The sequence below is a fragment of the Octopus bimaculoides genome, chromosome 1 (genome assembly GCF_046866305.1).
Source record: "Octopus bimaculoides isolate indiv1 chromosome 1, ASM4686630v1, whole genome shotgun sequence".
Taxonomy (NCBI): domain Eukaryota; kingdom Metazoa; phylum Mollusca; class Cephalopoda; order Octopoda; family Octopodidae; genus Octopus; species Octopus bimaculoides.
In genome coordinates, this window is record NC_142928.1 from 160,229,073 (window position 1) to 160,256,720 (window position 27,648).

The 27,648-nt window shown below is 37.1% G+C and overlaps 1 protein-coding gene across 3 annotated transcripts in view; it reads right to left on the minus strand.

The window, feature by feature from the left end:
• Positions 1–8,776: 8,776 nt before the first annotated feature.
• LOC106869342 (NOP protein chaperone 1-like) overlaps positions 8,777–27,648 on the minus strand; it is a 48,277-nt gene continuing 29,405 nt past the window's right edge. For 2 of the 3 annotated variants that reach the window (XM_052972111.2, XM_052972107.2), the window contains 3 exons: positions 26,552–26,638; positions 14,636–14,760; positions 8,777–9,934 (listed from right to left, as the gene is read on the minus strand). In XM_052972111.2, the coding sequence (XP_052828071.1) occupies positions 9,758–9,934; positions 14,636–14,760; positions 26,552–26,638 (389 nt within the window). In that variant the 3' untranslated portion in view covers positions 8,777–9,757. Of the gene's footprint in view, positions 9,935–14,635; positions 14,761–20,407; positions 21,400–26,551; positions 26,639–27,648 lie in introns of those variants that run through there. The other variant, XM_014915055.3, reaches the window with a different exon arrangement.

The window sequence follows — 27,648 nt, forward strand, 5'->3', positions numbered from 1 at the left end:
GACACACCCAAGGGTAATGAGAGATGTGTGAGTTGAGGGTACCTGAGTGGAGGAGGTATGAAGCAAGCCAACTCCAAGAAGTATATGCCATTATAGTAACAATAGAAACGACAGAGAGAGGAGACAGTATGTCTGTAAAACAAAGGCTGGAGTGTTTCCTATGGTGATGAAGTACCAATCAGCAGTGTGGCCCTTCTCTGGATACAATCCAGGATGTGTAAGCAGTACTCTGTTGTTGGCATCACTTTACCCTTGTGAAGTGTCAACATCTGTTGGGAGCTGGAATATCTTCTGGTCCTAAAGAGGTCTGAAAATAAATGTCAGCAGCAGTAGTTAAGAGTTAACCTTGTGATTGACTGGTGTTCCATTCAGAAAGGAGTTTTGTGATCGCAATTAACTGCCTAAGAAGCTGAGATAAGCTCAATCAAATGAATCAGTAGGCTCCAGACAGACTTTAATTATACAAAATTAAGAAATGAAGGCCAATTTTCAAAATAAAAATGTTTATTAATTAAAAATAAAATAGAATATTACAAACTTCTTATTTATATTTTTGCAACAGTGAATGAGGAGAAATAATTTGGTGGTACAAAAGGGTGATTGATGTAAAATGTGAGTGGAGAGGATTGCAGTAAAATGAAAGCTGGATATTTAGTGAAATAGTTCCAGATAGTGAGAAAGGTAAGTGCCATCAGGGAAAAAACGATGAAGAGTGCAATTCTACTCACAATTTCAGAACCAGGACACTGAGGCTTGAGATATTATATATAGTGTGGATAGTTTCAGGAGGAAAGAGGGTAAGGGGTCCAGTTGTGCTTATATATACTCATTGTGCTTCCACAATGGCCAGGTCTTCTGGAGCACCACATATCGCCAGTCATTCTAGTCCTTTGTCCTCTCCTCCATGAGGTTCAAAGTCCTGAGTTCAATCTTCACCACTTCATCTTATGTCTTCCTGAGTTTCCCTCTTCTGTAAGTTTTATCCATGTCATGTGATTAGTGCTTCTTAATGCAGTTGTCCTTGTCCATATGCATTACTTGTCCTTACCAGCACAGCTTTCTTGCACACTACATCTGATCCATTTTATGACTACTTTTTCTTATGTTATTTATGTAAAATTACATTGCACATCCAATAGAACATGCTAGCTTAATTTCTTTCCAGTCTTCTCAAGCCCTCTACATTCACAGCCCATGTTTCATTTTCATGCAGCATCATAGTTCTAATATGAATGTCCTACAATCTGCTCTTCCATCTGAAGGAAAAGACCTTTGTTGCCAGCAGTGGTAGTAGCTCCTGAACTTTTTCAACCCATTCTTATTCTAGCTACTGTACTTTCAGAGCAACCACCTTCCTGTTAATTTTATTTCCTAGATAACATAAGCTATCAACTATTTCTAGTGAACCATCAGGACATTTAAAAGAATCTATTTCCGGTGTATAGTACATGGTGCTCCAGCACATCTGTCACATATGAGGCTTAATTTTTCTGACAGTCTACCTGTGATGCCACAATAGATTTTGTGTGTCCATAGTTTACATTGAGTAGTGTACAGAGTTTACATCAACTCCTTTTCTACATACTGAGAATGGCCATTCTTCTAAAGAACAAAAAAAGTACTGAGGTCAATTCATTTGACTAAAAATTCTTTAAGGCAGTGCTCCTGCACGGTTGCAGTCTAATGACTGAAACAAGTTAAAAATAAAAGGTATGCATAATCTTATATCAAATCTGTTGAGCAGATCATTTCTAGCAGTATTAACAGTAACAAAATCCATGTTAGCTAGTATGTCTTATCAAAAGCCACCAAATAACCTTGTTTGTAATACCCAGTCACATAAGTGACTGGGTATTAAAATGAATATTGATGCTTGACGACATAGCTTAATTGAAAATGTTTCATCGAAGAATATTTAGAAATGAAAGTATTCAATAATGTGAGTCACTATTGGAAAGAAGTGTTTAATTATGAAAGTATTGTTCAACACTGTACCATCTTTTTACAACTATAAAATGGGACATTACTTAGACCTTTTTAAACTTAACATTATTTCCCGCCTAATTCAGTTGTTCTCTCTCCACATAACTATCAGATTATGAAGCAAATGGCTCAGTGGGCACTATATAGACAACATTCACTACGTCAAAAGTGACCTAGATTACTGTCAATATCTATTTCAATGTTTGAATGAATATGTTCTCATTTGTATGGGTGTATCCATGCATTTGATTTCTTTTTTCTATATGTATTGTATACCTATGTGTATTATGAACAAAAATATAGTGATAAATCTGTCAGTATACATATATATATATATATATATATCAATCATCATTTAATATCCACTTTCCATGCTGGCATGAGTTGGATGGTTTGATGGGAGTTGGCTAGGCAGACGACTGCACTATGCTTTGCTGTCTGTTTTGATAGGGATTTTATAGCCGGATGCCCCGTCTTAGTACCAACCACTCCACAGAGTGGACTGAGTGAGTTTTATCACAACAAACCATAGGTAATTACTATTATTATTATTATAGGTGGAAAGCTGGTAGAATCATTAGTGTGTTGGATGAAAAGCTTAGTGGTATTCCTTCTGGTTTTACATTCTGAGTTCAAATGCTACTTGGGTCAACTTTATCTTCCATCCTTCTGAGGTCAATAAAATAAATACCAGTTGAGTACTGGGGTTGATGTATTCAACCTACTCCCTCCCCTAAAACCTGCTGGCCTTGTGCTAAAATTTGAAAGCATAATTATTATCATTATTAAGGTGGCAAGTTGGCAGAAATCATTAGCATGCTGGGCAAAATGCTTAGTGACATTTCATTCATCATTACATTCCAAGTTCAAATTCTGCTGATGCCAAATTTGCCTTTCATGCTTTTGGAGTTAATATAATAAGTAGCAGTTGAGCACTGGGGTTGATACAATCAACTGACCACCTCCCATGAAAGTCTGGCCTTATGCCAAAACTTGAAACCATTATTAAGATAGTGAGCTGGCAAAATTATTAGCACATTGGATGCAATGCTGAGTGGCATTTCTTCTTGCTTTTTACACTCTGAGTTCAAATTCCACCAAGGTCAACTTTGCCTTTCATTCTTTCAGGGTCAATAAAATAAGCACCAATTAAGTACTAAAGTCAATGAAAGCAATTAGCTTACATCTCCCTAAATTTCAGGCCTTGTGCCAAAAATTGAAACATTTATTATTATTATTATTAATATTATTATTATTATTATTAAGGTGGTGAGCTGACAGAATAGCCTGGAGGCAATGCTTAGCGGCATTTCTTCTCACTCAACATTCTGAGTTCAAATTCTGCCAAGGTCAACTTTGTCTTTCATCATTTTGGGGTTGATAAATTAAGTACCAGTCACATACTACGGTCGATCTAATCAACTGGTCCCCTCCTCCAAAATTTCAAACCTTGTGTCTAGAGTAGAAAAGATTATTATTATTATTATTATTATTATTATTATTAACGTGGTGAGCTGGCAGAATTGTTAGCATGCTGGATGGAATGCTTAGCGGTATTTCACCTGTCGCTAAGTTCTGATGTTGACTTGGCCTTTCATCCTTTCAGGGTCAGTAAATTAAGTACCAGTGAAATACTAGGGTCAATGTAATCGATTAGTACCCTCCCTCAAAATTTCAGGCTTTGTGCCTATAATAGAAAAGATTCTTATTATTATCATTAAGGTGGCGAGCTGGCAGAATTGTTAGTACACTGGTGAAATGCTTGGCAGTATATTGTCTGTTGTTACATTCTGAGTTCAAATTCTGCTAAGGTTGACTTTGCCTTTCATCCTTTTAGGGTTGATAATTTAAGTACTAGCTGAGTACTACGGTTGAGGTAATCAACTTAACCCCTCCCCGAAAATTTCAGGTCTTGTGCTTATAGTAGAAAGGATTATTATTATTATTATTATTATTATTATTAAGGTGGTAAGCAGACAGAATTGTTATCATGCTGGACAAAATGCTTAGTGGCATTTCTTCCAGTTTTATGTTCTGAGTTCAAATGTCACTAATATTGACTTGGTCTTTCATCTTTTTGGGGGTCAATAAAATAAGTTGGGCACTGGAGTCAACATTATTGTCTAGTCCCCTTCCTCTAAAATTTCAGGCTTTGTAGCTGTAGAATTATTATTATTATTATTATTAATAATTCCACCGAGGTCGACTTTGCCTTTCATCCTTTCAGGATCGATAAATTTAGTACCAGTGAGACACTGGGATTGATGTAATTGACTAGTCCCCTCCCCACAGTTCGAGGCCTTGTGCCTCCAGTAGAAAGGATTATTATTATTATTATTAATGGTAAGTTATAAGACAGTGAGCTGGCAGAATTGTTAGAATGTTGGGTAAAATGTTTAGTGACAGTTTGCCCACCGTTATGTTCTGAGTTCAAATTTCACCAAGGCCAACTTTGCCTTTCATCCTTTCAAGTTGATAAAATAAGTATCAATTGAGCACTAAGAGTAATTTAACTGACTTAGAGTTCTCCTGAAATTGCTGACCTTGTGCCAAAATTTGAAACCATTATTAATGGCAAGGTGGTGAGTTAGTAGAATCATTAGAATATTAGAAAATAAAAAAATGCCTTGCTATACTTCTTCTGACTCTTTACAAAGAGAGTTCAAATCTTGCCAAAGTTAACTTTACCTTTCATCCTTCTAGGGTCAATAAAATAAAGTACCAGACCTTGCATATTTCTTTTGTAGAAACCACACAGCTGTAAGCAAGCATTTAGGCCAGGTCTATAGAGTGTGGATAACTTCCTCTTTCCCCCAGTTTTGAAGGTTCTGATAAAGGTCATGAAAACTGCCTGTCTTCCTGACTTAGTCATGTAAAAAGATAGTCATCAAATGTCTGATTTTTAAACATCTAAATGTCAGATGAATTGTTGATAATAAGACGATAAATTTTCCAAATTATTAACCTCATTTTTACAGTGGATATTTAAAATATCTACTTTTACAAAATGTTTCAGTTTCCAGTTGACATCAAGTATCTAATTCCAAGTTATGTACATTGTCCCAGACTGAATTTGAACTTGGAATCTACATTTCTAAACAAAAGTTGATAATGTTGTTATAAGCTACAAGACTAATTGTTCTTGTGACAAGGAAAGAAAATATTTTTATTAAATGATAACAAGGCTATTACATTGCAACATAAAACAAAGTATTTATTTTTGCAAAGGTCTGCTATGAAAGTGGCGCTGAATAACTTCTGTCACCACATCACACTCCCTAATTTCATATGGCACACAGCTCTCATTGCAAATGTCAACCCTATCACCTATTAACAGTTCCAAACTTTGCTGATATTTATGATTTCAGAGTTAGTGAATTTATAAACAGCTCATCTCCTGTTCACTCCCTACCCCCCATCTCTCCTTAGACATGCTCTTCTCTTCCAGAGGACAAGACTTAATCACATCTGTTATTTATCACAAGACTTTCCCTACCCTCATAAATATATGTCATAGATAAATGCTGCAAAGTATTTTAGATGGCACAGTGGTTGTTTTATTAGCAACTGTTCATATGAAGCACACACACGTGCATGCAAATACACACCCACATATATTCAAACATATGTACGCACACGCATACACACACATCTGCTTAAGTGTATGGACAGAATATATATGAAGACAATTACACACATGCTTTCTCTCATTTGGGTACACAACTAACACTAGTGATTATACATGTATGTGCAAAATTAGAGATGTATGTGTGTTTGTGAAAGTATGTGTATTTTTCTTTTACTTTTTATTTATCAGCTGACTGTGGCTATGCCTTAGTCAAACAAATTAACCCCAGTACTAATAGTCTCTTTTGTTGAATCACTAAGTTACAGGGATGTAAACCAATACTGGTGGTCAAGTGATGGTGAGGGACAAACTCATATATAAAAACAAACATACATATATTCATATATATGGCTGGCATCTTTTGGTTTCCATCTACCAAATCAACTCACAAGGCTTTGATTAGCCCAGGGCTATTGTAGAAGACATTTGCGCAAGGTACCATACAGTGGGACTGAACCTGGAACAATGTGGTTGGGAAGCAAGCTTCTTACCGCACAGCCATGCCATTTATGTTCATGCATGAACATGCCTTCTTATTAAACCATATTCACAAATGCACATACAAATCACTAATTTCATACATGTTCTGTCCAAAGTTTTCCCTTTTCTAGATCTTTTCCCCATACTGAAGAATTGTTTTTCTGCTCTTTCAGATTTCTTCTCAAACCATGATCTAGATATCATTTCCCAAATGATAAATGAAACAGCTGAGTTTTGATGTTTGTTTATCCCCAGATCAGCCCTGACAGCACATCTATGGTTAAGCAGGTTTCTACTGTTGTCTTCTCATTCCTCCCAACCCAGACATTATATAGGACTAAGCGCTATTCAATGTGTTCTATCTATTTAAAAAAAAATTGTAGGATGTAATTTGGCTGCTATTTCTGATGAGTTAAACAACTACGTAGAGGTCCTTCATTGGCTTTTTGTAGTTGTAACTATTATTGCTTAGACCGAGATCACTTCTTTATCCATGATAGGAGGCATGGTTGTCTGGTTAAGAATTTTACTTTCCAACTATGGGTTTTGAGTTCAGTATAACACCTTGGATGTCTCTTCTACAACAGCCCTGGGTCAAACAAAGTCTTGTGAGTGGTTTTGGTAGACTAAAACTAAAAGAAGCCTATTGTCTACATATACATGTGAAACTATAATGGAAATCTTTTTTAGCAAATATATATATATATATCATCATACATACATCATCGATTAACATCTGCTTTCCATGCTGGCATGGGTTGGACGATTTGACTGAAGACTGGCAAACCAGATGGCTGCACCAGGCTCCAATCTGATCTACAGCTGAATGCCCTTCCTAACGCCAACCACTCCAAGAGTGTAGTGGGTGCTTTTACGTGCCACCGGCACGAGGGCCAGTCAGGCAGTACTGGCAATGGCCACACTCAAATGGTGATTTTTATGTGCCATCTGCACAGGAGCCAGTCCAGGGGCACTGGCAACGACCTTGCTCAAATGTTTTTTCACGTGCCAGTAAGGTGACACTGGTAACGATCACGCTCAAATGGTGCTTTTTATGTGCCACCTGCACAGAAGCCAGACAGCTGCTCTGTCAATGATCATGCTCGGACAGTGCTATTAGCGCTCCAGTGGCACAGGTGCCAGTCACCGAATTTGGTTCAATTTTGATTTCGATTTCACTTGCCCCAACAAGTTTTCACAAGCAGAGTTTAGTGTCCACTGAAGGAAAGGTTGGCATGGGTGCCAGTCATCAAATTTGGTTCAATTTCGATTTCACGTGCCTCGACAGGTCTTCGCAAACAGAGTTTAGTGTCCAATGAAGGAAAGGTACGCATAAGTGGGCTGGCTACACTCCTGGCAAAGGCTATGGGTTATGGTCTCACTTGGCTTGCCGGGTCTTCTTATGTACAGCATATTTCCAAAGGTCTCAGTCACAAGTCATTGCCTCGGTGAGTCCTAATGTTTGAAGGTCATGCTTCACCACCTCATCCCAGGTCTTCCTGGGTTTACCTCTTCCACAGGTTCCCTCAACTGCTAGGGTGTGGCACTTTTTCACACAGCTATCCTCATCCATTCTTGCCACATGACCATACCAGCGCAATCGTCTCTCTTGTACATCACAACTGATGCTTCTTAGGTCTAACTTTTCTCTCAAGGTACTTACACTCTGTCGAGTATGCACATTGACATTTTAAATCCATCAGAGCATACTGGCTTCATTTCTTGCGAGCTTATGCATGTCCTCAGCAGTCACGGCCCATGTTTCACTGCCATGTAGCATGGCTGTTCGTACACATGCGTCATACAGTCTGCCTTTTACTCTGAGCGAGAGGCCCTTTGTCACCAGTAGAAGTAAGAGCTCTCTGAACTTTGCCCAGGCTATTCTTATTCTAGCAGTTACACTTTCAGTGCACCCTTCCCCACTACTGACTTGGTCACCTAGTTAATGGAAGCTATCGACTGCTTCTAGTTTTTCTCCCTGGAATGTGGTAGAAGTTCTTCTCTGCACATTTTCAGTTTTTATTGCTCCTGGGCATCTGCCACATACAAAAACTATCTTCCTAGTTAACCTTCCTTTGATATTGCTGCACTTCTGGTTTTTGGAAATATGGGGAAAAGTAAACAGTAATGGTACATCAAGATGTAACGGAAATCTCAGGCAAAAACCTGGTTCAAATACTTGCAATGGAGCAAACTCTGATAAAGACACCCATGGGCCAGGTGGTAGAGTTGCATATGGAATGATGAATATGGAATGACTACTCAGAAAGAAAGAAAGAAAAAAAAAGGTTTGTAATATGAAAGACTGTTGCAACAATATGCAAATGTTAAAATTTGAAAAAAAAAAAAACACCCATTTCACCTAAGCACTGTCGAAAAAAGAAAGAATCAGTTAAAAAAATTAGGAAAAAGTATTTTCTCATTCAGTCCACACATTTGCAAAATATCATAGACTGGCCTTATCTGTTTAATAACATGGTTCCCATCACATATTTACAGGCAGAATTAACAACAACAACAATAATAATAACCCAACCAAACCCACGCAGGCTGCATGGAACTGGAGCAATCATTTTGATTAATGGTTGTTAATTGGATGTAGCAGAATCAGATACTTCCTGCAGTGACCTTTATATTTCAACATAATAAAAACACAATAAAGATTTCAGCATATTAAGGAAAATATTTCTGGTTGTGTAATTTGAATTTATTTTAAAAAAAGAAAGAAAATTTTTTTAAAATATAACAAGAAGGAAAAAAGAATCTTTAATTTACAAGTAAAAAAAATAAATATGGCAGATGATCAAAATGTTCTCTTTTCTTTTTTTCCATAAATGTATAGCTGTATATATCATAGCATTTTGGACATTTTGTTATTGGCTGGGTCAGGAGGAAAGGGGAGAAGTAAAGAAATGGTGTGTGCGCATGTGTGTGTGTGGGAGAGAGAGAGAGAGAAAGAGAAATCGGATGAGCATGAATAGTGAATAAGTGAGAGGGAGGAAAGGAAGGAGAAAGTAAAAGCGAACAAGAGGAGAAAGAGAGAGTAAAAACGAAATAGTAAAAGAATATGAATATAGGCAAAAAGGTAGAAAATGTGGAGAGAAAGAGAAAGGGGGGGAGACAGAGAGAATGAGAGAGAGAGAAAGAGGGGGGAGACAGAGAGAAGGAGAGAGAGAGAAAAAAAAAGGGGGGGGAGACAGAGAGAAGGAGAGAGAGAGAAAAAAAAGGGGGGGGGGAGACAGAGAGAAGGAGAGAGAGAGAGTGTAAAAGAAATTACTGAGATAAAAAATAGAAAGTTTAGTGGTGAAGTAAAAATCCAGAAAGGGAACTAGGTAGAACGTGAGAGGGGTGGGGGTGAATATAAAGAATTTAAAAAAAAAGGAAAGAGAAAGAATAAGACAGTGAGTATGTGTTACAAAAAGACAATTTCGCTCTTAAAGATTTGTTATATAAGATGTCTAATGACTGTCTTTCATATCTTGCTAACATCAGTGCCTGCAAATCAACTACTTTCCAGGTGCCTACTCTTCATGACACCAAAACACCACTGCAAACGGTCGGCTACTTGTCTGCTCCCATTCATCATGACACCAAAACACCACTGCCAGCTGTCAGTTACTTGTTTCTTGCTTACACTCCAAGGCACCAGAACACCACTGTCAGCTGTCAGCTGCTGCTTATTTCCTCAATGATTGGTTTTTCTGGTTTTGATTTGCTGCCAGCTTTATTACGTCGGATATTACTTTCGTTCACTTCCCCATAGCATTGATCATCTTCACTGCCATCATCCACCTCATCAGAGTCACATGACGATGAGCCTTCATACTCAAACATTCCTAAACTCTACAATAAAAAAAAAAGAAAAGAATAACAAGGACGTCATTGATGATATTAATGCTGATGATGGTGATGACAATAATGTTGATAATGATGATGATGATGATGATAATGATTTCTTTTGACTTGACACAAAATGTGTGTGTATGTGTATGTGTGTGTGTGTGCATGTAGATAGATGGATAGATAGACAGACAGACAGACAGACAAATAGACAGACAGACAGACAGGCTCTTTTGATACCTAAGACCACCCTTGGTTCCTTGATACAAACTTCTATCCAAATTTCATGCTGATGGTCCAAACACCAGCTTAATAATGGTTTCAAATTTTGGCACAAGACTAGCATTTTTGGAGAAGGGGTTAAATCACATCAAACCCCAATGCTCAACTGGTACTTATTTTATCGACCCCACTAAAAGGATGAAAGATAAAGTTAACTTCAGAAGAATTTGAACTTAGAATGTGAAGTCAGACAAAATGCCACAAACCATTTTGCCTGGGATGCTAACAATTCTATCACCTCACTGTCTTAGTTTAATAATGGCAAAGTTTAATAATGGTAAAGTTATTCCACTAAATTCTTTGTTAGCTTTTAACTCTTTCATCACCATTTTTCTGTTAAAATACACTGCCTTTTTTTCAATTAATTTTGAAAATAATGAAAAATTATTAAAATAACTCTGACATGATTCAGCTGGGGTTTGGAACATAAATTAACAGGAAATTTCAAATCAACATTGGAATATTATTGATTGAAATGAAATAAACTTTAAAATGTACTTTATTGACCTAGAGTAAACAACTTGACCATAGTAGGATTTGAACTCAGAACAGTAAGTTGTAAGATAGCATAAAACATCAAAGATGAATCTCTCTCCCATTTATATTATCATCAAATAATCTTATAGTACACATCAACTTTACAGATCCAGTCACTAACTATACAGTGGGTGCTCTGTAATACACTTAACAGGAGATAAATATATTACACATATCTTATGAAAAGATTACAAAAACAGTTTGGCAGCCTTCACTCAGAATCAACAATAATACATACTTATATATCTAGATCAGAAGTGCAGGCATATCTGTGTGGCTATGAAGTTTGTTTTGCAATCATGTGGTTTTTGGTCCAGTCCTTTTATGTGACGTTTTGGCAAGTGTCATTTATTATAGCCCTAGGGGTGAATGATGCTTTGTGAGTGAATTTGGAAGACAGAAGTTGAATAAATGAGAGAGAGAGAGAGAGAGTGTGTGTGTGTGTGTGTGTGTGTGTGTGTGTGTGTGTGTGTGTGTGCGTGCGCTCGCGCGCGTGTTTGTGTGTTCACACTGCACTTTTTAGAAAAATTGCTGAGCAACAGACGGTGATATTGTTGAAATCTTTCTGCCCACAAATCATTTGTTAGTTCTGCACATCTGAAGAGGAGTGGAATGAATAGTTTCTTGCTTGAAAAACAGGTAAAGGTTATTGACAGGAATGGTATATGACAATAAAATCAACGCCTCAATAATACACATTCATCTAACCCATACCAAAATGGTGGGGGGGGGGGGACCCAACAAAAACTGACATAAAACATATAGATGAATATCATATCTCAGGTTATAGGACAAAAAAAAAAAAAAAAATGCAAAGCTGTGATATTCTGTCTTTTCCAAATCTGCTAAATGGAGTGGTTCTTATGATTTCATTAATATATGATTGTCACTTAAACTCTTACTTCTATTATCACCATCATAACAATAAGACAAGCATGAAATCTTGCAGATGGAGATGAATGAGCTGATTATTGTGGTTTGATGGAAGGCGGCGAGCTGGCAGAAACGTTACCCCACCGGGTGAAATGCTTGGTGGTATTTCGTCTGCTGTTACATTCTGAGTTCAAATTCCACCGAGGTCGACTTTGCCTTTCATCTTTTCAGGGTCGATAAATAAAGTACCAGTTACGTACTGGGGTTGATGTAATCGACTTAATCCCTTTGTCTGTCCTTGTTTGTCCCCTCTATGTGTAGCCCCTTGTGGGCAATAAAGAAATATATTGTGGTTTGGTGGTGCAGTGCTGGTTCACAAGAGAGACTAAATGAGCTGAAGAAGCAGCTTAGCATTAAGAAGTTCATGTGTGCAGGAGAGATGCTGACACTAGTGTTAATATGTAATGCAAATGGATGATGCATGCTAAGAGAAGAAATGTAAAAAAAAAAAATCAAGAAGAACCTTAGAAAAAAAAAGTAAAGATAGTTCTGTGAAAACAGCACCACACAAAAGAGAGAGAAATGCACTATGTTGCAAAGTTATTTAACACATAACAGCATGATTAAATCAGTTGTTAAAACAATGATGATGATGATGATGACGACGAAGACAACTGTTTTTAACATTCACTAGCATAATTTTTGTGTCTGTTTCTTTTTTCCATGCTGGCACTAGGAAGGGCATCCAGCCATAGAAAACCTGCCAAAGCTGACACTGGAACTTGGTGCAACCCTGCAGCTCACCTGATCCTGTCAAACCATCCAACCCATGCCACTAAATGATAATGATGATGATGATGATGATGATGATGATGATGATGATGATGATGATGATGATAATGCTTAGATTAGACAAGACATTGAAAATATTAATTCCTACATCAGAAGAAGGCCACAATTTTATTGAAGAAATGATTGGAAGGGGTGTATAATGTACATGCTTTCTGTGATGATGATGATGATGATGATTAACTATAGGTGAAGTTAATTGACTTCAATCAATTTCCTTAAGCCTACTTCTTGCTGGACAGTCATCACTGTTAATATAATCAGCTATATCATTGTTATAATCAGTAGGTTATTATTAATTTCTCCTTACACTGGCATCAGTTGGGGAGATCCCCTGCAAGACCTTGTATATATATAGAGAGAGAGATGAGTTCATTGATTCTTGTTGTTTTGCACAGATATCCAAAACTGATGGTAAATGGCTGATTTTCCTTCAGCTTTCATTCATTTCAACCAAATTCCATACCAGCAAAGTTGTCTCTTCCGCAAGACATCAGTTACAATTTAGCCTTTAAATCTCCGTCACTTTTAGTTCACTTCACATAAATTATCATTATATACCCAACAGACCTTTATCACTTCATGTATCTCCAGTCATTGTACATCGTTCACATTTACTGTTCATGTCTCACAACAGCTCCATAATAATCTATTCTCATACAATGAGAGAAACTGTTTGTTGTCAATAGAGGTAACAGCTTTACATCATACTAAATAAACATTTAACTATATTTAGTTTCATTATTCTTATGTCACCATCATTATTGTTTTAACATCCACTTTTCCATGCTTGTATGGATCAGATGAAATTTACTGAAGCAGATTTTTCTACAGCTAGATGCCTTCAGTTGCTTCCAAGTAAGGTAATATTTCTCTATTATCAGACTTGTTTCCACAGAAGACTGGAAACAAAAGACACCACTTGCATGACAGTGACACTTGCTTACAACTATCACATGATGTCAAGAGGAGACAGTAACATACACACAGAAATATAATGTGTGTATGTATGTGTATATATAAACAGGTTTCTTTCAGTTCCCATCTACCAGACCACTCACAAGGCTTTGGTCAGCCCAGGGCTGTAATAGAAGACACTTGTTCAAAGTGCTACACAGTGAGACTGAATCTGAAACCAATATGGTTGGGAAGCAAACACTGTAGCACACAGCCATGCCTAAGTTTAAAATTCTGCCAGATAAAACTTTGTATCCCCATTTCTGCAGAACTAATGAAATAGGCAGCTGTATTATTTTAATTCTATGGTTGATTCACTCTATGACCTGCTTCCTACAGAAATTGGTCTTTAAACCTTTATATAATTCTGTGAATTGTTCGAAGGAGGAACTGTTCTGTAAACTTACCCAACTCGTGATGAAAAGAAGTAAGAGGAAGAAAAAGGGCGATTAACACTTGAAAGTCAAACAATCATTCAAAAGCAAGTGTTCAACAATTCTCCACCAACATATGTAAAAATGGGTGTATAAATAAAATAAAACAAAAAAAAAAAAACACTTTAAGCCTCAAAACGTTTAAAATTGAAGATAAAAGCAATTTGTAATAACAAGTGTAATTATAAGTTGTTATTGTCTGAGGTAAATTTTTCAAACAGGTTTTGGTGGTTCAAAGTAAAATTTACATCTCATTTTAGGTAGTTTAGTAGAGCTGTCATTAACCCATACACCGATTTTATTTAGGGTGGGAACCAGACAAAATGATAGTTTAACATGTAACTGTACCTACTGATAAAATGCATATATGTAAGTAAAACAATACACCAGTCAAAAAATGCACTCATGTACATCAAACAGAGGTAATTATGGATAACTATACACACATATACACACACACACTCCTACAAGTGGTCGCTTAGGAAATGTTAGTCCGTTTAGATTGATCTCCCTTGCATTCTCTTCGGCCTTTTCTGGCTTTGTGCTCTATGTAAGAAATCATTTCTATTCAGTTATATTCTTTTACATTCTGAGTTTAAATCCACCCAAGATCGACTTTACCTTTTCTCCTACCAGTGTCAGTAAGGACCAACCAAGTGCTGGTGTTGTTTAATATTTAATACACAATATTCTCTAACCCAAAATGTGTGGCCTTGTACCTAACCATATTAGAAATACTATTATAAAATATCATCATCATTATCATAGTTACCATTTCAATAACTTTATCATCATTTTCAGAAATATTTTCCATATTCAAGTTGGGAAGGTTCTCTTGGGACAATCTGGCGTTAGCTTTTGCAATTTCAGGAATAAATTTCTGTACAGATTCTAAAACTGCAATTAGAAGAAAGAATACAAATAGGTACAAATATGAATACATGCTAATTTATTTAATTAATAGTGGGGTGGTATATTATTATTATTTTTTTTTTCTGTGCTGAAGTAAAGGTTTATTAATTATTTTTTGTTTGAAAATTTTAAAAGAAGTTATATTGGATTAATAGTGTTATTAATACAATGTGATGATAGGTGAAGTGGAGGTAGATAAGTTACGATGCAATGAGCCATTATCCCCAACATGTATGCAAGCAATGTGCTTGAAGGTTGACAGTTGGACAATGAATGGCCAAGTAATGCAAATAAAAGAAGTTCACAGTAGAGAAAGATAGAAATACCAAAAGCTGGTTTCAGGATGTTGGGCCTCATGAAGGAAATGATAACAGACTGCAAAGATGGTAAGTTGCTGTACTGGGGAAGACCCATCATATCTGTGCTAACATTGAAAAATAAATGTGAAATAATCCTTTCTATGATAGGCTCAAAGCCTGAAATTTTGGGAAAGGGGTGGGACTAATCAATTATATTAGCCACAGTACTTAATTGGTACTTATTTTATCAACTCCAAAAGGATGAAAGGCAAAGTTGACCCCAATAGAATTTGAACTTAGGGTAAAGACGCTAAGCATTTCCCCCTGGTGCACTAACGATTCTGTCAGCTTACTGCCTTATGATGAGGATACACACTGCCATGGTAGGTGGTAGTTTGAGTAGATGCAGCTAAGACATAAATGTATGTGATGACATTTGGTTCCAATCATCATGTTTCTAAATTTGATTTCTAACAGGATTGCTTTTGTTTTTCATGCTATGAGACAACTGGAAATACATTAGAATAATAAACTAAGTAATATCAATCAAGTATTTCCTTTCTCATTATAAAGAGGAGCTCAGGCACTTCAGAAAGATATCATGATATAACTACCCAATTTTCAGGTATAGGTGCAGGAATGGTTAAGAAGTTTGCTCCCCAACCACATGGTTTTGAGTTCAGTTCTACTGCATGGCACTTAAGCAAGTATCTGTGACTATAGTCCTGGCTGACGAAAGCTGTTTGAGTGAATTTGGCAGATGGAAACTGAAAGATGCCCATTGTGTATGTATACCTTTTTGCACCACTCTAGTCTCTTGGCCTTCATTAGTTCTGCCAGCACGTGTCTCAGTGTAGGACTTGAGGCTCAAGATATCATTCACAATTGTTTTGAGGTCTTGGGGTCCACCTCAAGTTCAGAAGCCAGCTTCCTCATGGATGTGGTTGGGGTCCATTGAAATTTTGGACTTGAGAGTTTTCATGAAATCTTGATTCCGCTTCTTGCTGGATCCATGGGAAACAACATTCAGAGGAAGTCTGAATGTTGTTTCCCATGTCCATTCTCTTCTTGACATTATAAACTGTGCTTGCGATCTGCTTCAGATCAACTTGTGCACGAACCAAATCACATACTCTTTGGCGTTTGTCTTCCTGTGCAGTCATATTCTCCAATATTTTTGCAAAAAAAGTGTTTATTACTAGCTGATAATGTATTCTTTGTTCAGCATTAGGTTTCATATCATTTGGTGTAGTGGTTACTGTGAAATATTCGTGCAACTTTTAATGCAAGTTTTTGCTTCCCCATTCTGTTTGTTTGTCTGTATGTATGTATGTATGTATGTATGTATGTATGTATGTATGTATGTATGTATGTATGTATGTATGTATGCATGTATGTATATATGTATGTGTGTGTGTGTGTATATATATATATATATATATATATATATATATCGTCAGTAAATCATAAATCAAAAAAAAAGAAGCATACTCTAAGTTACAGAGCAGTAGAATATTTGTTGTAAGTGATGAATACAAGTTTTAAAAGTCTTAGGAAAACATTGCATAAAACAAAAAATGAGGAACTTAATCCTGTATTGATGGTGTGGATTTATTAATATATGCCACTTAATGAACTGATTATCATGAAACAAAAATCTATCATAACCAACTATCATGAAAGGGATTGTGAAAATTAACAAGTGTAGTAACAAAAACTTAAGGAAATACAAAGTATTAAATATCTAAAGATTTGTAGTAAAAAGGCAATTGTGAAATTTGTGAATGAGTTTGCAAAGATCATTGTATAAAGCTGAATACCACTGAGCATTATTGCCCCAAGAAAACATCCTCTACAGCAGTTGAGTTACAGATACCACAGAAAGATTACTTGTGCTGGGATGTGTTAATGCAGCAGGCACCTTTAAGTGTAAAGTTGCTGTGGTCTTCAAAAGCCTACATCCTCACTGTTTTAAAAGTGTTAATATGTTATCAATACAATATTATACTAACAAAAGCACATGGATCACAAAAGACATTTTTTTCTGCTTGATTTAACAAACACCTCATGCTCGTAACAGAGAATAAGGTGAGGATGCCAAGTGCAATATTTCATTATTCCTAGAACATTATTCTGTCTCTTTCTTGTCAAGCATCTGGCAAAAATAATGTTTATGCACTGCACTTAATCACAAAGTGATGTCATTTATTTAAGCAATAAACAAAGGATCCTTAGATCACTGAAAACTAAATATAAAGACACGTTCTTGAACAGTATATTGGAGCAGTGAATAGAGGTGTGGATGTGATAAATATCCAAAAAGAAATTACTGAGAATGATGCTATATGTGCAATGGCAAATGCACGGGATTGAATAACTGAAGACATTCTTAAGCAAGTCTGATATACTCTCTAGTCTACCACTAATCACAGTGACAATGTTAGATCTCCTTACTTCTGCAGAAAGTATACTGTCAGAATCCATCAACAAGCAGAAGGAAGTGGATATTGAACCAGTTTTTAATATAAATAATGATACTAAAGAGGCGAGCTGGCAGAATCATTACCGTGCCAGACAAAATGCTTAGCATTTCTTCTGAATTTATGTTCTAAGTTCAACTGTTGCCAGGGTCAACTTTGCCTTTCGTCCTTTCAGAGTCAATAAAATAAGAAGCAGTTGAGAACTGGGGTTGATGTAATTGACTTAACCCACCCCACTTGAAACTGCTGGCCCTGTGTCAAAGTTTGAAACCAATATAATTAATGAAACTATGGCACCAAGCTGGTAGAATCATTAGCATACCAGGGAAAATGCTTAGCAACATTCTATTTGTTTTTATGTTCTGTGTTTGAATTCCACTGATGTTGAAGTAACAGATTTACTCCCACCCCAAAATTTGAAACTAATATTAAAAATGACACTCCAGTTGTTCAAACTGTGACCAATGATGAAAGAAGTTTGTAAGCAATAATCTTCTTCATCAATGAATATGACACGAAGAAAACAATGGAAAAGTTGCTCGTAGATAACATGGTGAAAATATGTAATGAACTTATTGAAGTACTAGAGCAGCAAGAATTTGTTACAGAAAAAAATCACGACAGTGAATAAGATAAAAGAGAAACTGCTATGAAAGAAATCTTTGTTAGAGAAGTAGATGTCAGCCGAAGGTTCATCATAAAAAGCCATCAAACACAGTGCTACCGCATACTTAGAGTATCTGTTTCCAGTTTTCTCAACCACCTCTGATTTTCATTCTTGGTACATAGAAAATATTATTTTTACACGAAATCAGAATTCTAGCTGGACTTAAATGCAATCCATGTGTGTAACAAGACTACTGGTAGTGCAATCATTGCACAACAAAAGAAAAAACTTTTTACCAGTTTTCACTGCATTTTCATGTAAACAAGTTCCATACTTGTACATAACATAACCTGTCATTCAAAATACATCGTAGGAGGAGACAAAAGGCTCATTGAGCTTTCTCACAATGATGCCATCCCCTCTGACTTAAGGTTACTATGCATGATTTGGCTATAAAGTTTGGTGCTGCATTTATCTTTAATTTATAAGCAGTAATCATAATCTTTTTCTGGTACAGAGGGAGTAAATACTATACAAAGCGTTGCTTTTATGAAACCTGTATTTCAAATCTACATATAAATCCATGTGAACCAAACATGACCAGCGTCGTTACCTGCAAAATGTCTATCTAATATCATTAGAAATTTTATTAATTTCCTAAAAAGTATATAAAAACTTTCACGGTATATGGGCTGGAGTCCCGTCACCAAGCTGTTCCGTTTTAAATATTTAAAAACAAAACCACTTCGAAATCTGATAATATCTGAAATCCTGAAAACCAAGTTCCAAGCATTTCGGATGCAGGATTCTCAACTTATATCTATGCGATTTCTTTTATGTGATTTTATAGCAGACTGGAAATGTAAGGGAGGTAAATCTAGTCGCACTATTTTTTTTAATGGCTGAAGAAAATGCAAGGGAAATAAATCTATCCAAACTTATTTTACAGTCCATTTCGAGCATATTTACAGAATTGTCCTGTAAATATACTAGAAAGCTACAGGGTGTTCAAACTAAATTTTACGATTTTTTATATCTCCCTTTTCAGGAACAGCTTGATGTATTCGTTAACAGCGTTGGAGGGCATAAAGATTAAAATTATAGTTGAGAAAAAGTTAGCTGACATGGAGGACTGGAAGCCATCTGAAAACTGGAAAAAGAGTTACCTGTATCATCATCATCATCATCATCGTTTAACGTCCGCTTTCCATGCTAGCATGGGTTGGACGATTTGACTGAGGACTGGTGAAACCGGATGGCAACACCAGGCTCCAGTCTGATTCATGATGATTATACCGGGAATCAAAATGCCGACATCATAACTTCTGTTCAATGCTATGCGAACACTGTAAAGGCTGGAAAGTGTGATATGGACTGCTCCAACAGAGGCTACGAAGACGTGGCCAGCAGAAAGAGACACAACAGGCGTTTTGACTGTTTCCACATGCCAGAATTCATCCAATAACTGCAGGGCAATGTGATGGAAGATCCAAGCAAGGGAATCCAGGCTTTGGAGAGAGAGAGAGAGAGAGAGAGAGAGAGAGAGAGAGAAAGAGATGGGTGTAGGAGTCGCTACCATGACGCTGGCCTTGGATGTGGGCCTTCGCTACCACTCGTACAAGAGGGCCATATGTGTAGCAGCAGGATTTCACAGAAGTGGGTGTCGGAGAATTTTTATGACTTTACCAGCCCTCAGTTCTGGCCTCCTAATTTCCTCGATTGTATCCCATGGATTACTGTGTAAGGGAGCACAGTTGTGAAAGACACCAATCGTTCCACCTGCAACACCAAGGCTGATCTGGTGGCCAAGATCAGGGAGGTGTTTGAAGATCTTCCCAGGGACACAAGGAGGAACGCACACACCAGGTTCCAGAGCTGTCTGACTACTGTGGTAGAAGCGGAGTAAGGCCACTTTGAGCAAACTGTGATTTTCTACCATAATTTGGTTGATATTTTTCAGTTTCGTAAAATACTTTTATTTTTAGATGAGATATTGTTTTCTTTTCCTTTATGTAAACTGTCAAATTTAGCCCGAACACCTTGCATAGTCATCACAGAAAGCTTTAATAAAAATACTACTGTCAGTGGAAGTTAAACGAAGCCCCGAGGTTGAATTGATAAAGTTTTGTAAGAAGTGTATGGCTCACAGATCCAGAGGCCAAGCCTCAAGGAAAAGTACATGCGCCAACAGAAAAATTGATTATATGAAGCCCCCAGTGAGAAATGAACTCATAACTGAAAAATACCTGTCAATTTTATTGTGGTTAGTTCATTGAACTTTTGGCCATTAAGTGCTTTGACTACAGAAATAATGCAGTTCCAGTAACATTGGGGCTTCAGTACCTTGTATTTGTTCAGTTTTGTTTTATCATTTTTTTTTTTTTTTACATAATCAGATGTACGCATTCATATGTAAATATCTATGAATATCAGTTACTACGCATTACGAAATGAAGAAAAAAAAATACAAGGGAGACAAATCTAGGAGGATTAATTTTTTTTTTCCACCTTTAAATGTAAATACAGGTCCGCATGAACACTTTCCAGGCATGGAAACAAAACTCCCCAAAATTTTCAGCCCAAGGTGGTGAACTATTTTTGTATTTTTTTTCTTCTTCTCGCTATTATGTATATATTTAAGCATAAATAAAACTGCCCTGAGTATTGTTGAAATATATAAATATATATAAAAAAAACTACAACTACAAAGAACAGAATATAGCAGACTTATATGATCATTATAGGCTATACAGAAAGCACACTGTTGAGTATCTTCACAACAAAACAAAACTGAACAATATGAAGGCCATATGGAGACAGTTTGCTGCTGTTCCAAACTCTGTCAACTACTAACGGCGGTGACTTGGCAGAATCGTTAGCACGCCGGGCAAAACTTTAAGCGGCATTTTGTCCATCTCCACGCTCTGAATTCAAATTCCGCCGAGGTTGACTTAGCCTTTCATCCTTTCAGGCCGATGAAATAAGTACGGGGTCGATGTAATCGACTGTCCCTCTCCCCCCAAATGGCCTTGTGCTTATAATAGAAAGGATTATGTAGAAATCATCCCCAAACAATAGGGCTTTCCTATAAGTAGGTTATCTCCCTTGGCTAGGCGGCGCTCCATGTAGATAATTAAACTTCCGGAGGCTACCCACGCCATTGTTATTGTTTTACGTCTTATCATGGATATAAAGCAGCTTGATGATTCAGCTATCGAAGTACTTACTGTGCCTGAGTTAAAGAAATATTTAAGATTATATGGACAGTATGTTACTGGAAGAAAGGCGGACTTGACTGAAAGGTTGAAAGGAATAAAAATTCTGTCGATGAAGAATGTCAACAAAGTAAATTCATCGGACGATAAGTCTGAAGTATCGGACGATACTTCAGACAGGAATAAGCAGAAGCTTATATCCCCTCTCGGTGAAGTATTGCCTGATCTAAAGATCTTTGTAAGTTGCCGAATTTCACAGATAATGACATAATTACCTCGTGCTACGGATGAAAGCAAAGCAACAGTTAAGAGTGGCATATTTTACCACGACAGACACGTACACAGCATCGAATACAACGATGTGAGTGAAAGCTGCTCTCACTGTATTGTCCGGTGTCTGGTAATCCCTTCGATACCGACATCAAACCAAAAAAAGAATAGTGACCACAGAGTGTGGGTAATTATGTCAAATGTCACTGGCAATGTGCATTCAGCTGATTGCAACTGTTAAAGCAAGTCACTGAGCATGCGTACATGTCATACGGGAGAGTTCCAATCAGGGGTGGATAACACCTTATAGGAAAGCCCTATAATCAATGAAGAAACCTTTACGAGGTTGTTCGGATTGCTAGAAATAGCAGTCAAATCTCTTTCCAATTACAACCTCCCATCTTTAAAAAAGGACACACTGGATAAAGTAGTCTGGGGTATATTGTGTTTGAATAAAAGATGGAATGGTCATAGCTGGAGTGGCTTTGATTATAGGCCTGCTCAATAAAAGCTGATTCTAGGAAATGAAGAACATTAATGCCAAACCACATCCTAAAAACATTATTTTAGCCATCACTCAGTCCAAGACAGAAAACAAAGTTACACACAAAAATAGCAGCAGCCTCAATAAAGTCAGAAACTCCAAGTGTCTTTGCTAGGTTATAAACCACCAGAGACAACAGCAAATGTCAGGCTTCAAGTAAATACAACTTGCCCACCTTCACTGTGGCGACCTGCCAATTCTACAGGTGTACAGGAAGACTGAATAGAAGAAGACACAAAAAAAGTCATATAACCAAACTGCAATGTTGTACCCATACAATTAAACCATTGTATGTTGGAATGTGATTTTCCCCCTTTTTCCTTTTTTCAAATTGTTTTAGACATCACAGCTAAGGGCATGCTGGAGCACAACTTTAGTGTGTTCTCTCAGCAAAATGAAAGTATATCTGAAACAGGATTTGTGAAGCAATACCTAGTTGTTTGAGTGATTACCTATTTGTTGTAAGCTTGCTCAATAAGGTTTGAAGGTGAGATACTATTAGAATGACGACAGAGATATAGGATTAAAGATGTCTAAGTGTAGTTTAGAGAGAGAGTCCAGTATATGACTGGTACTCTGACTATTTCTCTTGAAATTGGTCACACTGAGTTGTGAGAAAGGGTGAATGGAAGAGTTAGCAACCTCTTCCCATAGAAAATTAATATGTTACTGGAACCATCCAAAGATAGAGTGATGTACAGAACAGCACAGCATCATTATTGTACATAGATGCTAACATACAGATACATACACACAAACACATAGCTGTGTGGTTAAGAAGCTTGCTTCCTAATCATGTGGTCATGGGTTCAATCCCACTGTGCAGCACCTTGGGCAAATGTCTTTTACCTATTGCTCCAAGCCATCAAGGCTCATTCCTTGGTCCGCTTCTATTTATCACAATCTTACAGGCCATCCACACAGGAGTTTGACTGGTTGTCCATGGGAAACTTCAGTAGGCTAGTTCTCATAAGTAAATCTATAGTAGAACTAGGGAAGAAATTCCAGGCATGGAAACAAAACTTAGAATAAATAACCTTAATGAAAACTTAGTAGCAACTAAGGTGTTTGTATCAGTAGGATAGAAGACAGGTTGTCAATGGTCTTGCTTGATATTCAGAAAAGGAGTTGATAGGAATTCTATATGCTGTACCCAATATAAGCTATGGAGACAAGAGGTGTACTGGAACCATAAATAGGCTAATAGAGAAGACAAGCTCTTGCATGTAGCAGATGCACTGAAGCATACAAACTAAGAGTACATCAGAAGCAAGTCCTCTTAACTGTTGACTGACTAACTAGAAGTAGTTGTTAGCTTCAGTTATCTAGGTGACAAAATAAGTAGGGAAGGTGGTGGTTCAGCAGAAAGAAGAGTGACAGGTTGGGAAAAATTCAGGAAGTTATTACTTCTGATCGTAACAAAAGTTCATCCCTGTCATGGGGAAGGATGGATTGTATGATGCTTATGTAAGAACTGTGATGCATGGTAGTGAGACATGGGCCTTGAAGGTAGAAGACTAACAAGGACTAGAAAGAAATGGGACAAGCATGCTCTGATGGATGTATATAATAATAGTGCGCATGAACCAAACTACATCTCTTCGTTATGCACTGTGTTTGTTTCTCCCGCCAACTCTTGTAGCCCAACACCACTCTGTCATCTTTTTCTCCTGTCCTTCTTGCTACCAACTGTATCATTGCTATCCTGTCACTCCCATATATAATCGTGCTCCACCACTCACTGCATCCCTCTTTTCCTTCTCCTCTCTCCCTTTGCACTCTTGTGAACTTCTGGCTCATACACTCTGACAAATCCTCTACCACTACATTTACATTCCCCTTCTTTGTACCTTGGGAGTATGCCCTGGCTCATCACCACCATTTCTCTCTCTCTCTCTCTCTCTCTCTCTTTCCAACTAGAGTAACCATGTATCTCCTGTACAAGACATCTGTTTCTGTCCCGCTGTCAAAGTTTAACCTCATCACCTGGCACAAAGCCACCTCTCTCAATATCATTCTCCCTTTCAGTTGTAGGATCTTTGTCTTGCAAGTTACCTGCTAACCTCGCCAATGTTGGTGCCACATAAAAAGCATCCAGCACACTCTGCAAAAGTGGTTGATGTTAAGAAAAGCATACAACCATAGAAACCATGCTGAAGCAGACAGTAGAGCTTGGCACAATCTTCAGGTTTTCCAGCTCCTATCAAATCATCCAATCCATGTCAGTACGGAAGGAGGACATTAAATGATGACAATGATGAATGCAGGAGTAAAAATGAGCTGAGAGTAGAAAATTAATGTAAGAGGAATTGGGTGTATGTATAGGAGAGAAGGCTGCACTGGAATGGGCATGTGATGCATATGGAGGATTTGACTACTGTATCAGGAAGTGTCAAGTGCTCCAAGTTAATGGTAATTTGGAAATGAGAGAGAGAGAAAAAATTTGGGATAAAGTGGCAAATGCTGACCTGAAGATACTGCATTTTACAAAGATGACAAAGAACTGCACAGCACTGCAAAAGACCCAATTATCCATGGCAAAATGTACCTTGACACAAAGATGTCATTTAGAGGCTGAGATGTTTTTATCTTGCTTAGCCTAACTTACTGCTCTTTTCACCTTGTGTCCTTAAACCTTACACTCTGCCTTTATTTTCCCCGCTCCTCTTTATCATTTAGAGTCCTCCATCTCTCATTTCCCCACCACCTGTGCAGGCAGCATCATCCTCATTACTGACTCCTGAGTCCTACGTATAAGAGACTACACAGGCCCACTGTCATCCACCTACACAATACACTCCAACTTTGCTCTTCTGAACTATCAGAATTCACTTTTCCACCTCTGGAGCACTTCTTTTACTACACATTACCAACCTTTGCCTCATCACCCTTGTTCCCCTCTGCTATTGCCAACTATTACCCTACTGATTCCACCCCAAATAACCCTGCCTTTTCCATCGTAGATTTGTTCCTTTCGTTCACTCTTTCTGGTCCTTCTGATGCCATTGTTCTCTTTCTTCCCAATTCCCCATATGAGCCACCTGAGCAAATGTACACGCCCTAAGTTATTGAGTCCTTTTTACACATAAACACTAACCCCCCACCCCTCGCAACCCCATATTTTTAGCCTTTCTGTTGCCATCAGTTTCTCCATACCTTCAACCTTGATCTACATGCCTTAGGTTGCAGAGCACTCTTTACTTTTGCGATGCACAAAGTAATCTTCTGTGCTGATGCCTTGAGAGAACCTATCCATCTACAATGTATGTAGAGGGAGTGCTGATACAGTCTCGTATTAGTGCCACAGAAAATGCACATTAAAGTGGTTGACAACTGAACAGAGAAAGCATATGGCTGTGAGGTACCTTTAGTCTTCTCTTTACTATTACTGCATTGAAAAAAATATGCCCAGTACAGTGTATAAAGTGGTTGGCAATAGGAAGGGTGCCCAGCTGTAGAAACTAAGTCAAATGACATGTACAAGTACCAGTCTATGAGAGCAGCAGCTGTCAATAAGAAATGAAGACTGTGATGACCTGTTCAACCCATGTCAGCATAGAAAGTGATGTAAAATGATGATGATGATATATCATATTACACACACACACACACACGTATGTTTATATGGCTGTGTGCTTAAGAAGTTCACTTTACAGCCTCATGATTTTGGGTTCAGTCTCACTACGCAGCACCTTGGACAAGTGTCTTCTGCTATAGTGTGTTTGTCCCCCTCCACATCACCACCTGACAACCAGTGTTGGTTTGCTTACATCCATGAAAACTAGCAGTTCAGCAAAAAAAGACTGATAGAATGAGTGCCAAACTTAAAAAAATAAGTACTGGAGTCGATCCCCTTGACTAAAACTCTTGAAAGCAGTACCTCAGGATGGTCACAGTCCAATGACTGAAACAAGATATATATATATATATATATATATATATATATATATATATATATATATATATGAAGACGATCATACTGAAGAGTTGTGGATAATTACCTAAGTAATTATGTAAGTGGTGACAACAAAACCATGATTAATTTTTATATTTTGTATCTTTTCATTTGTCTTGCTCGCTTACGTTCTGGTGTTTGCTGAATTTTCTTGAGAACAATCTTTTCTTAGTGGTCAGACCATAGGTGGTCTGACTTCTCGAAAATGGATGTCCACTTAGTGGTCATCCCTCTTATATGTATGTAATATAATTTTTCTGAATCTTCAGATTTTTGCAATTTGCTAGACCACTGGTTTTAAATTGATATTAATCAAATTAATATTCAATTTTTCACCCTTATTATTTAAATTATATATATATATATATATATATATATATATATATATATATACACACATACATACCAGAACTTTTACCCACAGCATGTATCTTTGGTGGAGATTTCATTTCACATTTTCGCTGTTTATTTACAAACAGGCAATCTGGATATTCTGTAAACAGAAGAGAAGAATTATTAAAGCTGGTATTATCTTTTTATGCTTTAGTTCTATTTTTCCACAGCGACATAATTACTAAGCTTGTTTGAACGTACACACACTGTGAGAGCAAAATATTTTATGGCTAGATTACTGTTAACCGTTCAACCATAACAAGAGTGGAACTCAGGTTGGAAGGCTTTTTGCTTTATTAGTTAGTTATTTAGCCCCAGGTCAGTCCTGGTCTAGCAGACCTGTGATCAAAGGCATTTAAACAGTAACCATCTTGCCTTTTTATGTATAAATATGTACATTGTTCAATGTGTCCAATAATTTTTTCTTAACCCTTTCATATTCAAATTACTGTTTCAAACATAATGCTTATGTATTCACATTATTTCAAATTGATCATGTACTATTTCATAGCTGGGAGATTTTAAGTATGTCATTGTTTATTTTTAAATATTACTCTGTAGGGTAGGCGTCAAAGGCCAGATATGAATCAGTTTGAAGATAAAACTGGTAGAATATTTTGGCCAGATATGACCAGTTTGAATACTAAAGGGTTAAGTGAGTAGGTATAACTTGAGAGATACATGGCTCCTATTTCTAGTGTCTTGACCAAACTTGTAGAGAGTTGTTGTTTAGTCCCAAGTTATCTCTGATTGAAGAGAACTATGATCACAGGTATTCCAACCATGACAATCCCATCTCTTATAATTATTCTTGACTACATTATCGAATGTCTTCTTTTATTTAAGATGATAAGGTATAAGTTGAGGGAGATTTGGCTGCTATTTCTAGCAGGCTGAGTGACTATGTTACAGGCTGATTCATCGTCTTAGTGGTTAGTAGCAAGGAAAGGAATTAGTGCCAGCAGCACTTTTAAAGCTGCTTAGAATTGAGGTCAGAGAGATAATTTTGGTTTGGTATTATTGATAATATTGTTTGATGTACAGTCTAAATTTTTTCCAGGAGGAAAAATATAGGCAAGGACCAATGAAACTTGATAGGGCATTTCAATT